The sequence below is a fragment of the Electrona antarctica genome, assembly GCF_951216825.1.
Source record: "Electrona antarctica genome assembly, chromosome: 13".
NCBI classification, from domain to species: domain Eukaryota; kingdom Metazoa; phylum Chordata; class Actinopteri; order Myctophiformes; family Myctophidae; genus Electrona; species Electrona antarctica.
Genome location: NC_136794.1, coordinates 24,750,228 through 24,766,331, shown reverse-complemented (window position 1 = coordinate 24,766,331; position 16,104 = coordinate 24,750,228). Strand labels below are relative to the sequence as shown.

Genomic DNA, 16,104 nt, shown 5'->3' with positions numbered 1-16,104 from the left:
GCCCACACAACACAAAGTCAATGTCAGTTAGCCAGCTGGGCTTTCAAGTAGACACTCAGTCAAAGTGTCATTTGAAAAAAGAAGGGAGTTAGACAGCTAGTGGGAACAGGCTGCAATTAAGTCCTAAGTTACTGTCAGTAAACTTAGTAGTTTTAGGCTGCATGCAATGTTACAACAATCAGAACCATACAATTGTATGTCAGAGTTATATAAAATAACTAAAATAATGAAATGAAGGTCCTGTACCCGCGTCAGTAATTCTTTAAACTGTAACTAAACTGTATTGCAGACCAAAAGGAAAACCCCAAACTGTTGCTTTTGAAATTAAATTGCAATATATTTGTATCCCTTATTTGACCGTCTCCCCAAATACAGAAAAGGTAAACAAGGGTCCCGAAAGGGGCTATATGCATTGCTCATAAAGAGAACAAAAATAATTCCTCACCCAACCTTCAAGTCAGGAGGCCACAGCAGGTTCCTTTGTCCAAAAGCTCTGAATTGATTCATAGCTTCTTAAACCGTCAGAAATGTTCGACCACTTCACAAAGTTCTTAGGTCAAACTACAGAACTCAGTGGTTAAACAAGTTCTGATTCTGGTTTTTGACAAACTAGCACCAAACACTCCTTTTGATACATAAAAACGATAGCTGTTCCTGGTATGTGGTACCTCACTTCCTACTACTTCCTTGCTACTGTATACCTTTTCCCCACAGCTCCCCCTATGAGCAAACCTTGTCAACATAAAATGAATAATTTCAACTACACAAAATACTTGTTTTGTTCTTTTTTTTTGGTACACAGTAGTACACACTGCATTTTGGGGTTAAATATTCAACCATATTCTAACAAGTAAGACGCGTGAACGCGGGAAGCGAAGGCAGCTGTTGTGGCAGTCTGACACACATACACACAGAGCTTTTTTTTCCTCTTAATTTTATTTTATTTTATTTGTATTAATTATTATTTTTTATTATTATTATTAATTTATTTATTTTAGGTTTTTTTGCGTGCGTGCGTGCGATGCACGTGCGTGCGTGCGTGTGTGTGTGTTTTTGTGTGTGATACAGCTGCGCCCTCTGGTGGCGGGCGGGTGGTGTTAAAGCGTGACACACAGACAGACACACACACAGACAGACATGATCTGCTGGGTCTCATAGTAAATGCTCACTGCGTTCATCATCACCCAGTATGTTGTTTCATTTTCCTTCAATTCTCATACCAGGACAGGAAATACATTGATGTGTCACACTATTTAGGGAGTCTGACAGCCACCCAGACAGCCAGCCAACCAGACATTTTAGCTAATGAATGCCTAGCTTCTAATGTCTTACATCTACTAGAATAGGTAAATAGAATGCTGTGCTTTAATGACTTATTTGTCCATGATTAGCGATTGTCTAGTTTAACACAAGTTTATGCCCAGTGGTATATCTGATACAGACTCTGTTTGGAGAAGTACACGAACATCACAGTTTTGTACCACATTATGTGGTCACTGGTCAAGACATTTTCATGCTTGTGTAAATCCTGCCTTTGACGTTAGTCGGTTTTGATTTATAATCAAATGAAACTCAAAACGAAATCCTCCCCGTTTTGTAAATAAAATAACCTTCACACTGCTAACATATCCTGGACGGCCAGGGCAGAAAACTAATCCCAGGGAATGACTCAGGAGAATTTAATTACGTCCCTTCTCTCTTCTCCCTGTAGGTTGAAAGGTCTGGGATATGCTAATTACGTTTGGTTCTGATAACATGTTTCCCCTGGGCTCTGACTCTCATTACCTGGAACTTCTTTGACTGAAGCGCTTCCCCACCACCTCCCATGGAGCCCGGTGGATTGAGAGAGCATCCTGTTAGGCCCAAAACTGTGACTAAACTCAAATTAATCCATTAAGACCGGGAAAGCATCTGTGTCATTTTAAATTTTAGCTATATGTATTTAGCAACATTTAATTCTCTTACGGTGCGTTCAAACTTGAAGATACATATTTGTGGTCTGGGCCGGCCTAGCGGTCCGGGCACCTAGGCTGGCAATCCTGACAGTGTGTCGCGGGTTCCACTCCCGATCCCGACTACCTTTGCTGGGTGTCACCCCCATCTCTCTCCCCATTTCCTGTCAACCTACTTACAATCAATCAAAAAGCCCCCAAAAAATTGTTTCCAGCCGCTTCAATCGCTTCACTTTGGTCGCGCAAGTCAGCGTTGATTAAAAACAGTCCCTTCACTCGCGTCGCACGCCGAATTGGCTGTAGACACAGTAATTTGACTTTGGCACTTGGCAGTGTAACCAAATGGACCCGCGATCGGTTCAATATATTTAACATAATTCCTGCTACTATATCATTTGTGAGCAGAAAATGTGTTCCTATGTTGCAAAGGCTTTTATATATTGTTTTGTCCACCACCGTTGCACCGAGTCCCGGCGTTCAGTTCAGTTGGATGGAGGAATGAAACCAAACATTTCCAGGGTTCCGGACAACATCAACGTTGATTGGCTGTCAGGATACGATGCGTGGAGTCGGTGAAGGTGAAGGTCGCTTCAGTTGGATTTTTCCAGCCGGGGCGAAGATACCAGGCGGCCGTTCACGCGGTGCCCGTTTGCGCAACTTCTCGTCTTTGTATTGACTGTGTATGTATTATGTAATCACGCTGCTCTAACTATCCAAGTCCTTTAGAAGACATTTTGTCACTGTCGGAGTGTCGGGCAGAAACCTCTTACCTCCATATCTTAAACTTAATCTCAAAACATGGCACGAAGCGACGCGTTTTTGGTTTACCGATCTGCTACCTTTGATGCTTTTGAATTTGAATCCTGAGAAGTAACAGTTTTGGACATATGAGGTTTCCACCCGACAGAGATGATTTGTAGAGTCGGCCTCAGGTCTGAGTGGGTTAATCAGAGCAATGACCAGCTTTGCTCCACTAGCCTACATACAGTATATATGCCAAACACTGTTAAAAACTCTGAGACCGCAATCTCTGCACCTCATCTCCCCTACCCTAATTGATAATTAGTCTGGCATTAATTTGGGGCCAGCACCTATCTCTTATCACAAAGGTACAATTTATCTAGTGCTTAAACGGTGGGCTAAATTAGGTTGGGAATGTTAATGATTCACCTTGCTCGGTACGGAGGACGTTGGGGAAATAATTTCTCCTGACTCATATTTAATTAACCTTAACAGGGAACTTTTCTGTGACTGGAAAAAGAAACACAGTGAACAAAATTTGAAGTTTGGTAAAATAATAATTAGTGGACCTTGAGTCCTTGACTCATGTCGAGTCCATGTCTTGAGTCCACATTTTTAATTTACTCGGTCTCGCCCTTAACTTGTCTTGGTCTTTCTTGACTCGGTCTTGGACCAAGGCACTCGGGACTCCAACCCCACCGAGTCCACTCGAGTCACCACAATGCAATGAAATCATTATATTATACCCATATTATGAGGAGCCCATTCACATTACATTATAAGAGAGCTGCCTGGTGCTTATAGACAGCTATCTTGTTAAGTAACAGAGTGTAGCTGACACACACGCGCCTGCCTGCTCTCGCAGTGTTTAATGTAAACCTATCAGATGAGAAAAATCAAGTAAAAATCTGGACTTGGTCTCGACTCAGACTCAACCCCCTCCCACACTCGGTCTTGACTCGGACTCAACCCCCTCCCACACTCGGTCTTGACTCGGACTCAACCCCCTCCCACACTCGGTCTCGACTCAGACTCGACCCCCTCCCACACTCAGTCTCGACTCGGACTCGACCCCCTCCCACACTCGGTCTTGACTCGGACTCGACCTGTCTCAGTCTCGACTCGGACTCGACCCCCTCCCACACTCGGTCTTGACTCGGACTCGACCTGTCTCGGTCTTGACTCGGACTCGACCCGTCTCGGACTTGACTTGGACTCACTTTAAGTGGACTCGACTACAAAACTAATAATAATAGGCCTAATAATAATAATACTAATAATAAAGAAAAGGGGAGAAAAGGTGTTTAAACATGAATTTCTTTTAATGCAAAAACGATGCTATAAAACTTAAATAGAAAAAAAAATCAGGTTGTCATTGTTATGCTATAATATAGATTTTTGGATACAATCAGTATTTTTTTTTTTTTTTTTTTTTTTAAGAAAAAAATCATGTCATGTTATGTTACTTATAAAGAGGTTATGATGTTGGTTCCTTCAGTCACTGGTCTCTGTGCATTAGAGAGCCAGTTAAACCAGAGCGCTCTGGATAGTACCTACTGTAGGAACGGCTGTGCAATTACTGTAACATACTGCAAATTAACCAGAGCCATACATGCAGGGTGTTTGCGTAACCACATGCCACGAGTTGCTAAGGAATTGCTTTCTTGTGCGATGAACTGATTTGAAGTATACTGTATATGAATGAGCTGTTTTCCCCTCCCCGTATGGTGTCTGCATTATAGTCAAAATAGTCAAAATCGTAACATGGCAGCAAGTGACCAATGTATGGCTCTGGTTTACACAGGATTCAGTATATGAAACCACAGTTAACAAATAAACAATAAAATACATAATAATGAATTGTGTTTGGTGTATGAGAGATATTGCATTACTAATGGCACAACTTCGTGGAAAGTAGTTGTCAGCTCAGCAAAGCTGCACAAGCCGTTGAACCAGCATTGAGATATAAACCCACAGCTCAACCTGTCCCCCACCAACCTCTTCATGAAGCTCAACCCACCACATCCCCTCCTACTGTTCTCAGTCACTTCTCTCCCCTCTGCCCCTCTCCACCTTTTCTATCTCTCCATCAGCTATATCCTTCGTTTTCCTCCCCCGATAACAGTTAAAGGACGACTTCAGCACTTTTCAACCTATCTTCATATAATTGGTCCTCACTAATGTTCATAACATACAGTACAGTACCAAAACAAATTGAGCGGTGCCAACTGCCTCCATAAGTGACTTTGTATGTATATCTGTATGTATATCTGAGTATTGACCCTTGTTGACCCCTGCCAGCTGGGGCTTCACGCTGAAGAAGATAGGTTGAAAAGTGGTGAAGTCGCCCTTTAACGTTAACCCATCCGTCATTCGTTCCCATCAATCCTCACCACACTTCTGCCCTCTCTACCTTCTTGTGTCCTTTCCTTTCCCCCTTCCGTTCTCTCTTCCTCTTTGTCCCCTCGTTCCACTGACCAGCTAATTAGATGATTGAACACTCTTTAGCAGTATTTCACAATATTTGCAACGTTTCAGCATTATTACACGTCCATACGGTGATTCTTAACATACATTGTAGGACTTCATGTGTGTCTGTGTTAATCAATAAAATCTGCCACAGCCGGCAGGAAAGTAAAGCTTCAACAAATAATCTCAGTTAAAATGAATACCTATTTCTAAGCTATGAGGGCTGCCATACATTAAGCAAAAGTGGAATTCAACAGTTAGAGATACTTCATTAGTGGTTTAAAGACAGTGGCTATATTGATAAATGGTATAGTAAATATGTATACAGCTAAATCCTGTTACAGGGAGTGTAAGTGATATGTTTTTTGTGGGGAAAAAAGACAAATTGTTAAAATGTTAAAGCTCTACATTCCAATCATGCTTTTTATCCACGCAGGAATGCATGGATAATCTTTGTTTTCCTGAAAGCTGGAGAGACCCTTGGTGCTGAACAAACACTATCAGAATGTAGAGCTACTACATTTAACACTTCTATTAAAAGAAAAGTTATATTAAAACAAAATACATATCACTGACTTACATCCCATTTAACTACTTAAAGTATTATTGGTACTGTAAGTGCACGTTCAACTCCAGTCAGTCCTCAACAAGGCCCACTTCAGCAGATGAAACCAAATTTGGTTCAATCACTTTACACTCTCAAGAGTTAAATTATTGTTAAACATCGGCATTACTTAATTTACAAGAAGTCTACACAATTGAGAATGTAGAAGAATTGTAATTTGGATCAATGCTTGCCTGTTATCTCTCCTATAGTACCAACATCAATACAGCATGGATTTTGGGGGGTCCTTGACATGAAAAGGTTTGAGCACCACAGACATCATACGTTTTTCAGAAAACCATCACTGATATTTTGTAGGATCTGCCTCGAGGTCTTAATGGGTAAATCAGCTACGCAAAATCCAAGCTCACTGGAACCTATGTGTGGTCTTTGGACCAGAAAACAACTTCCACACACATAAACAAAGCTGTACTCAGCTCCAGAAATAAATAATAATAACCTTCATAGTGGTATGATTCCATGTACATCGTGGAATGTTACTGTACAGTATGATGTCTTGTATAAAGGAATGTACGATTGTTGCAGTTTGAGGCAGGTTGGCCAGGATGGATTAATACTGATGTCTTGCAGATTGTAGACACTTTTGCCACATTAAAGAGGACAGCACCTTAATTACTTTAACCCTGATGTGCCTATTTTGGAGATGTCATTATAACACCAAAAAGAAGCTCTCACACACACGCGCACGCACGCACGCACGCACACACGCACGCACGCACGCACGCACGCACGCACGCACGCACGCACGCACGCACGCACACACGCACACACGGACATGCACACGCACACACACACACAGCTTTTTAAAAATTGGGCACATGTGGTTAAAGCAAAGAGGACCTTCAATGGCAAACATAACTATGTGGAACTGCATTCTCTAGGTTGAATTACATTCTGAAATGCTGTTTGAGATGATGACGTAAAACAGGACGTGTCTTGAAATGTTGAGTTGACTTGAAACGTGATCGTATCGTACTACATACCAATCACAATTATTATGACAGGAAATGATCATGACATAGAAAGTAGAATGCATATTTTACCAAATTAATTCACAGAGCAATATGCAGTAAATCAGACGATAAAATGAAGGAAACCATGGGGATTTCATTAAAAGTACTGTAGTGGCCTTCACCCTGTTTGGCATGTATAGAGTTAAACGGGACTCATTTGTCACTTTATTTATAAAACTTTAGTAGATGCTGAATTGTTTTGACCAAATTATCAAATGTATCTAATTGTATAATTCACAGCTACATTGAGTTTAATTTCTCATTCTTTGTGAAAAAACAAAAACAAAAAACAAAAAAACTATATGCACGTTTAAAAAAAGAAGGTTTTGTGTTGTGAACTTGTGACCACAATCAATAGTCTTTAAAGATCCCAAAATGTTCATAACAATTGAATATAATCTCTGGCAAAAAAAAGAAGGAAAACAAATTGAACGCTCAGTAGATTTTGTTTACAGTCCATCTAACCATAGACAAATCCACATTTTAAAGCTGTAATTTAATCTCATTGTCATGTACATAGTATGAAGGGGCGCCACATGGGGTTGGGTTCCAGAGGAGTGCCGACCCCTAGCTTTAGCATTTAACCTATACAAATTGTGTTTTATTTATAACTTTTTCATGTAGATCAGATTTTAGATCAACATACTCTGCAACTATACATTCATTAATCACTTTTAAAATTGGCCTCGCTATTTATCAATACAGGTTTTTGTAAAAAATAAAACAAATAGCAGATCTACAAGCCCACAATGCACCACATCACGATGCATTGTGGGCCTGTAGATCTCCACTTGGCCACATTCCACTTTCTTCATATACTCGGCAGTGGTTATGGCTATGATTACGTTAAAATCTACTGCATTCTTTTATAATCTCTCATAGAAGACGTTCTGTGTTGAGCTCCACACAGCAGCAGTTCAAATGCATTAATGGAAGTTAGTGTAATGTTAAGGCCTTTCTTAAAGTAGCACACCCGTGCATCATTTACATTTTATGAAAAGTTTTACTGTAATCAGCGAGTCATTTGACCTTCCTGAATAAATAAAGAAATATCTACTGCACATTTGTGCCGTAGGATTCTTTAAACGGATCCTCTTGTGGAGTTAATAAGAGCAGAAGAGTGAGGCAACCATATGGGACGTCTTGATAAGTTGTATAGTTAAGACTTTTCTGCTGTCCACTATTACTATTATACAATGTGAAGGGTTAATCTATGCCTGTCTCTCAAGGTTGATTCACACTATGGTCCCGGATGCGCATTCGGGACTACTTGGTAGATGTTGTGGTAGTGTGAATGCTGCGGGCCGCCTCGGGACCCATTGAAGTGTACTCGGATACAGATCTCTGCAATTATACAGTTGAATGAAGTAGGCCAATGTGAATCATGGCCAGCGGGGACCAGGCAATCGTATTCGGGAACACTTCGAATCAATCGGACTCAGTGTGAATCCCCCTAAAGTCACAATATTTGAAATGGATTAAATTCATATTTTGTTTGATCGTTTCTGGCCACGGCTTTACCAATCGGCTCCTGCAAAACTCTCAACCTCGACCATCTTGCGCTACAGGCAGATTAAAGCATAATGCACGGAGCAAATCAAAGGCTTTACAATAACAATGCAATACTCAATGCATCACGCCTGCCACTTTGTAATTAACCCTGCTTCAGTTAGCTTTACGCTGTTATCACCAGCCGGCGCCCGTATCATGTCATTATTCAATTTACCCAGTTATAATTTCATAATGCCGGTGATTAAAATAAAAAAATGAAGAGGAGACATAAAAACAAATGTTTCCCGCACAATGTCAGTGGTGTGTAGCCAGATATAAACGTCTCGCTGATGCAAAGCAGCTATAGCACCGTGCATTGTGTTGAAAGGGCCCTTACACAGCTGCAGTAGGTGAGTTCTTGTGTCTGGGGTTGGATTGGTGATGGTGCGGTCCTCCCTCTCCCATGTAGCCATACCACTCAGCACTGGGATCCCCAGGGTACCTGCAACCCATCACACATTTATTAAACATTCATCATCGGCAGAGAAGGTAAATAGCATGGGTTCCTCCTCCGATTTGACTTGCATCTTTAGTTGAAGAGTTTACTCAAAAAAAGCTATACCTCCATTTTGGGTTTAGTGGCCAATAATTTTTACCCCACGTTTTTCTTTTAATTTCGCTGTTATGGCAATTAAAGTCCTCCCCACACATTTCTAATCTGCCACTGCGGTTACTTGTACCCCACTGGCTAACCTGCCAGTGAGGAGCCCCCACCGGGAGGACGTAGTGCATATATGTCCTAGTCCGTAGCACTTGCCGCAGCACTTGCCCTAGCCTCGACGACCTTACAGGCGTATGCAAATGCTCAACATATGTAATTTAGATAGCATTTTATGTAGACATAGCACTATATAGTGTATACGCATAGTTTCATTATATAGATATTCCACTGTTAGACGGATGTTAGCTTCTTAGCTGACGTATGCTTCTTAATGACTACATTTTTATGTATTTGATGTGTTATCATGTGTTGTTCTTGCTTACTGTAAGTGGTTCTGGATTAGGAGCGTCTGCTAAATCCCTAAATCCCTAAATTGTAAATGCAAATGGTCCTAATCCTCCCGTTCAACACCCCTAGCGCAGCAACAAAGATGACCCTCCCTGCCCCGGGCCAATCGTTTTTAGTCGCTCGGCCAAACCAGATGCACCGTGGTGGATTCCAAACGCTACACTCTGTGCCAGTAGTAGACAGGCACGTTACCCCTGCTGCGCCACTGGAGCGTCCTTTATTGACCATTTGCTGAAGGTCGTTACTACCATAATTTTGAGATACAGTATAGAGGTTTTAGTACTAAGCACCATTAGTACTAAATCTCTGCTGTCGGGAAGAAACCACCTAACTCCAAAATGTTCATTTTTCAGGAAATGAAAAATATTTCTTTTCAGGGAATGAAGAAAAGTAGAAAACCTTACATTTTTTTAAAAACAAAGCAATACGGCCTCATCAAAATTGGTGTTGTGACGTTATATATTGTCAATTAATTGCATGAGAGGGGGAGAGGTGGTGGAGTTAGTTGCTTTAGCAGACAGTTTGATTAAAAAATAAAATAAAAAGATTTAACCAACACACGGACATAAAGTTCCAGTTTTAGCTTCACTGCATTGGCTTCCAGTTGTTTTCAGGATTGATTTTAAAATCATTTTACTTATTTATAAAGCTCTCAATGGTCTAGCACCTTCCTACCTATATAACTGCCTGCCTGAATATGTCCCAAACCACCCCTCAGGTCTTCCACTGCTGGCCTGCCCGCAACAAAAAAATACAGTGAAGCAGATTTTTGCTTCTACGGGCTGACGGCGTGGAACAAACTCCCACTGTACCTTCGACAGGGAGCCTCTGTAGACATTTCTAAAGCACAGCTCAAGACCCACTTCTACACTCTTGCTTTTAATAGATATTTTAATTATTTTGTTATTCATTTCCTCACTGTATTGCATTACTGCTATTATTTTTTATGTTTTATGCCTTGGTTTTCTTTTCTTTCTTTCTCCATTGGTCTGTAAAGCACTTGAAAAGTGCTATACAAAAAAAGTTTTATTATTATTATTATTATAAAAGGTGTTCAATAACATTGAATTATGTAGAGATGTATTAAGAAATAAGAATATATGTCACTTTCGTGCCCCCCTGCCAAAATGGTGGTATCTCCTTTTGGGAAGGAAACTCTTCATCTAGAATTAAGAATGCCATCTTTCCTGGTGAACGTTACCTGGAAGCTCCTTCCTGCCTCCTCAAAGCGGCTCCTACCTGTATCCCCCTCCACCTCCTGCTCCACGCGTCATGGTGTCGTAGCGGGGTCCACGGAGAGGAGGGGTGGGGGACGGGGGCACGTCCTGCCGCAGAGGGCCCCTCTGCTGGGGCTGCTGGGGCTGCTGGTGGGGGCTATATGGGAGCACACAAACCACCAGATGTCGGCTTGAATGGCCATGACGCTATAGGTACCAAGGTTATTATGGTTAACGAAAACTCATCTCCAAGAACAGATTCCGAGCTGCGCCACTGAATCTGTCAGCAGGGGCCATTCAGAACGTGTATACATTGTTGAGAGTGGGAATGAAAACATAGGCGTACCACAGGAAGTGGAGGGCTGCGGGGCGGCCAACATCCTGTTATCCACATTCTATTGAGGCCTGCTCCCAGAGGCAAATTAAAAGGGAACAAACAGCAGAAGGCTCTGTTTTTCTTTTGCCGATGCGTTCGAAAACGAAAACTAAAGAAATAATGAAAACTAAAATTGAAAAAGCATTTTAGGTTATGAAATAAATAAAAACTATAATAAAACAAGAACGATAACTAATTGAAACTGTATTGTGTGTTTACAAAAAGACCTCAAAAGGAACTGAAATTATAGATCCATGCCCATTAGTTTTTCTTGTTACCAACAGTAACTGAATATATATTTTTAAATGGTATCTTTTGTTGAGTTTTCTATTACACAGTAGGCCTATACTTACTCTGACCATTTTGAGTCCTCTGACCATTTTGAGTCCTGCACCTGACAAATAACCCAAAGTATGAAAAAATAAAACACAAAATCTAATAAAACTAAGCTAATCGAATAAAAACCCGGTCTAAAAACGAATTAAAACAAACTGAATTAGAGAAAAAAATCATAACTAACTAAAACTAAACTATAATGAAAAAAATTAAAATAAATCCAAAACTATTGATTTGAACTTTGCGTATCAGCCACAGCTGCAAAAATCTTAGACCCTGAAGTCACTGAGGTTTCCTTGAGGGGGTCCAGATGGACCTTTACAGGTCTGTAACTCAGACAGAGTGCAAACGGCATTATGCCACGAGGGTCCGTGGCACAATGTGTGCCAAACTGGGGGTTCTTGAAATTAAATGGTTTGAAAACCAATGACCCAATAGGTCACGACTCAACCCTCACATGGACATCAAACCACCAAGGGCCAAGCAGAGCAGAGGACCAGGAGAAGTCAAGCCGTTTGGTAACACGAGGAACATGATGCAAATAAAACATCAAACACCTTTTAATACTGGGAGCAGAAAATAAGGAGGGGTCAAGCTGTGTCATAAAAAAACAATAACAACTGAAAACAAGGAGGTCAAGGAGAGGTCAAGCCACACCATAAAAACAAGGGTCAGAAAACAAGCTTGAGTCAAACATTTTCTTCAATGTAAATTCAAGAGCCACTGGAAATGCTGACAAACAACAAAACCAAAAAATAGATTAGCTTTATCTTTACGAGGAGGATAGGCAAAAACTAAAAAGTACATCACCTTTTCTATATTATGTAGAATATACCTTTTCTATATTATATCTAATATATAGTTTTTGCCTATAGCCTCGTAAACCACTCCCTCCCGAAAATGTCACTCTCTCTCTCTCTCTCTCTCTCTCTCTCTCTCTCTAGAACCAGAGTTCTACTGTGTACTTACCTCGGGTGTGGGTAGTAACCAGGGTCGACGGCGCGGTGGTCCCCGGGTCGTGCGTAGGGTTGACTGGGTGGGTAGCCTGGATACGGAGGGCCAGACTGGCCGTTGGGGTTGGGGTACAATGGGGACTGCGGAGGGTATCCCTGGGAAGGCTGCGGCGGGGCCGCGGGGTAATGACCCGACCAGGGCATTACGAGTATGGGATACTCGTCCACATCCACTGGTCCGCGTCTGGAAGAGACACAGCAACGTTAAAGAAGTGTTAAAAACACTTTGACTGCCACCAAAGACTCCGGCGCTATAGTACCTTTACTGGCACACTGGTCTTTTACTGGTCTTTTATTTTGAAAACCTTCAGGAAGTAAGGAAGTAATTAAAATTGGCTTTTTAGGGACTTTTGATGTAAACATATACACACAAATGGAAATGTTTCCATTGCTTTTGGCATCCATTGTTAGGTATGCCCATATGATGACTGACCACGGATATGCTCTAAAGGTGTGAAAAACATATTTTTCATTTCAAAGAATGGAAAAAGGATAGAGACTTGAAACGTGCCTGGTTTCTGAATGGAAGAACATATGAAGGTGTATATAAATACTACATGGGTCAACAGCAGGACTGGTCAACAGTATTTTTATACACCTTCATACAGTAATACTTTGAGCTGTGACCAGCATCGGTTATTGTATTATTATTTTTTAATCGTTCCAGAAAACATTTTTAGATGAGCGTCCGTGGCCAATACAGTACATATCAATTCGGGAGTCCTTGGCAGGAAAAAGTCTGAGAAGTACTGATTTAGAAGGCATTTATAGAATCAATATGTATTGAAAAAAATACAAATATTTGATTGAAAAAGAGGGCTACAGAGCGAGATAGAGAGAGATAAAGAGAGAGGCAGACCCAACCAAGCATGTCCGAGCCAATGATCACATGTCAAGATACTGACATGTGACAGTATAGGATCAGCTAACACACACCTACAGGAACGTGCACGCAAGCACGCACGCACACACACGCGCACACACACACACACAGCTGTGGTAATCCTGCCTAGTCCTGTTAACAGATATCCATGCCTTATCCCCAGTGGTAAGCAAGTACACAAACATGTGTCGTGCACATTGCTAACATTATGAGGTATTAATTTTCATTCTCTCTCTCTCTCTCTCTCTTACAGACCCACTTTCCCCCAAGCTGTCTGTCTGTCTGTCTGTCTGTCTGTCTGTCTGTCTGTCTGTCTGTCTGTCTGTCTGTCTCTCTTTCTCTCTCTCGCTCTCTCTCTCGCATCCCCTTCTGTATCTCTTTTTTAATTTTGTAACTATCCCACAAACCTGCATTTTTGTGGGGACATTTGTGTGTTACTGTTAATGCTCATCTGTTAGCATACATATATTTGTGCTTGTTTGTTTATACTGTGTCTGTGTGTCTGTGTGTCTGTGTGTGCGTGCGTGCGTGCGTGCGTGCGTGCGTGCGTGCGTGCGTGCGTGTGTGCGTGCGTGTGTGCGTGCGTGCGTGCGTGCGTGGTGGTGGTGGTGTGTGCGTTAAAGTGCTTTGGATGTCCAAACATTGGAAAAACGCATTCTATTTAAAATCCCCGTCCATTAACTGAAGTGCTGGCTTGAAATAGTTCAAATTTATGTATGCTGTATGCACGCGCACGTGTGTGTGTGTGTGTGTGTGTGTGTGTGTGTGTGTGTGTGTGTGTGTGTGTGTGTGTGTGTGTGTGTGTGTGTGTGTGTGTGCGTGCATGCACGCGTGCGTGCGTAGTCTGGGCAGAATCACATTACTCTTTCTAAGTGTCAAAAACATTTAGTGCTGTGTCTGTAGTTAAGTGGACTGGAATATCTCATTTCCAACCAATCGCAGAGCTCAACACTGACTGTTGCCCTGGCGGGAGGTTAATCTGCACACGGCCATGCAGACGGATGGTCGAGCAACCGTGAATATGTAGACATGTAGACACACACCAAAGCACGCAGACACACGCATACTGACATGCGTACGCATGCACAAAATGGACATGGAGCCAGCATGAGCGGCAGACATTCCAAACACGATGGGCATGTGGTTAGTTAGACACTGTGCTGACCACCCAAAGTGACACACAGGCATCTGTATGAGGCGACAACCAGCGTGTGTGGGCATCTTTCTGGACGTCTGTATGAGGCGACAACCAGCGTGTGTGGGCATCTTTCTGGACATCTGTATGAGGGGTCAACCAGCGTGTGTGGGCACATGTTGGTTTCTGGACAGTTTTCAGTTTGTCCATTCCCATTCTGTGGTATTTTATTTCCTTGTATGTTTGCATTTATATTAATGAAAAACCCACACATTCTCTAAATGACTGATTCCCAAACACTGGGTCAGGCCCATGGGTCATGGGATCAAAGCATAAGAACCCCGCCCCCAATTCCCCCAAATTCGTTTTTTCATTAATTTCATGAAGAAATCAAAGAAAAATCGAAGAAATTCCATGAATGAGTTTATAAGAGGTAGTGAAAATAAGCGATCTATAAAGCTCACAGTGCAGCGTAAATCATCGCGTTGTTTGCTTATAGATCAGCCATTTTCACTAGTTTGTGTCCCGGGCAAACGTGTAATTTCTTTTTCCCAGCTAAAAAAATGGGAACCACTGGTCTAAAATGCCTCAGATGTCTGTCTGTCTGTCCTAAAGGCAGTCTGTCTGTCAGTCAGTCTTTCTGTCTGCCTTTCTGCTGGGCTATAAGCTCTATCTGTCTGCCTTTCTGCTGGGCTATAAGCTCTATCTGTCTGCCTGTTGGCCTGTGCTGCTATCTGTCTGTCAAGCTGTCACTCAGCATTTGGCTCCTGGCCTCGATAACGTCACCAAGACTGGAGATAAGATCCATGAAGAGAAGATGGCATGGTGAAGACAGAGAGAGAGAGAGAGAGAGAGAGAGAGAGAGAGAGAGAGAGAGAGAGAGAGAGCGAGAGAGAGAGAGAGAGAGAGTTGAGACAGATGGAAGGCAAGAAGAGGCATCACAGTAGAGGCTGATGATGGCATAGGAAGAGTTGCCTTCATGATCAAATCATCTGATTAATTGCGTGGGTCAATGAAACTGCAGGTGAATAAATCAACTGATTCTGTCGATAACATTCAACAACCTTTCACCCACCAGTCATCCACCTGGAGTGATGGACTGTATATTCACATGCTAAAGTCTTCATCATTCCTATAACCAATGACAAATTGAGCATTAACCCTTTGGACCTCTGATCGTAATGTAGGCTATATGAAAGGTTGATTGAAAAAAAGCTGCAGTTTGGGGACTAATAGTAGGTAGACCTTAACTAATCCCAAGTGGGGAAATTGTTTCAACTTCCCCCAGATCACGGCTGCTCTGATGGTCATGCTGAGTGCGCGGGGTTAAAAGTAGCAGTGGTGGAAAGTTACTACGCACTTTTACTTAAGTACAATTTTGAGGTATTTGTATAATTTGCTTGAGTATTTTCAATTTCCAATACTTTTACTTCTACTCCACTATACATCTCAGATGCAAATATTGTACTTACTCCACTATAATAATTACTAAACTTTAGTCCTAGTAAAGATTTTGATTATTAGGCCTATTACAAAACATACATTAACCACTTCAGCCATTTTGTTCATTTGAAAATAGCTGATCTACATGCTATACTACAAGCTCTCGATGCATTGTGAGCTTGTAGACATGCTATTTTTAAAAGATTTTTATACGTGTGTTTCTGCATTATGAGTATAGTTTTGGTACTTTAAGTACATTTTGATGCCAATACTTTTGTATTTGAAATCCGGACCTTTACGTGTAACAGAGTATCTCTATATTGCGGTATTGATACTTTAAC

At 41.6% G+C, this 16,104-nt stretch overlaps 1 protein-coding gene across 1 annotated transcript in view; it reads right to left on the bottom strand.

Annotated features, from left to right (window-relative positions):
• Positions 1-6,473: 6,473 nt before the first annotated feature.
• Positions 6,474-16,104, bottom strand: part of LOC306934899 (partitioning defective 3 homolog B-like) — a 375,969-nt gene continuing 366,338 nt past the window's right edge. Inside the window, exons 24-26 of the mRNA XM_079517709.1 lie at positions 12,259-12,486; positions 10,600-10,734; positions 6,474-8,793 (exon numbers count right to left, since the gene is read on the bottom strand). Coding sequence (XP_079373835.1) covers positions 8,685-8,793; positions 10,600-10,734; positions 12,259-12,486 — 472 coding nt within the window. The 3' untranslated portion in view covers positions 6,474-8,684. The remainder of the gene's footprint in view (positions 8,794-10,599; positions 10,735-12,258; positions 12,487-16,104) is intronic.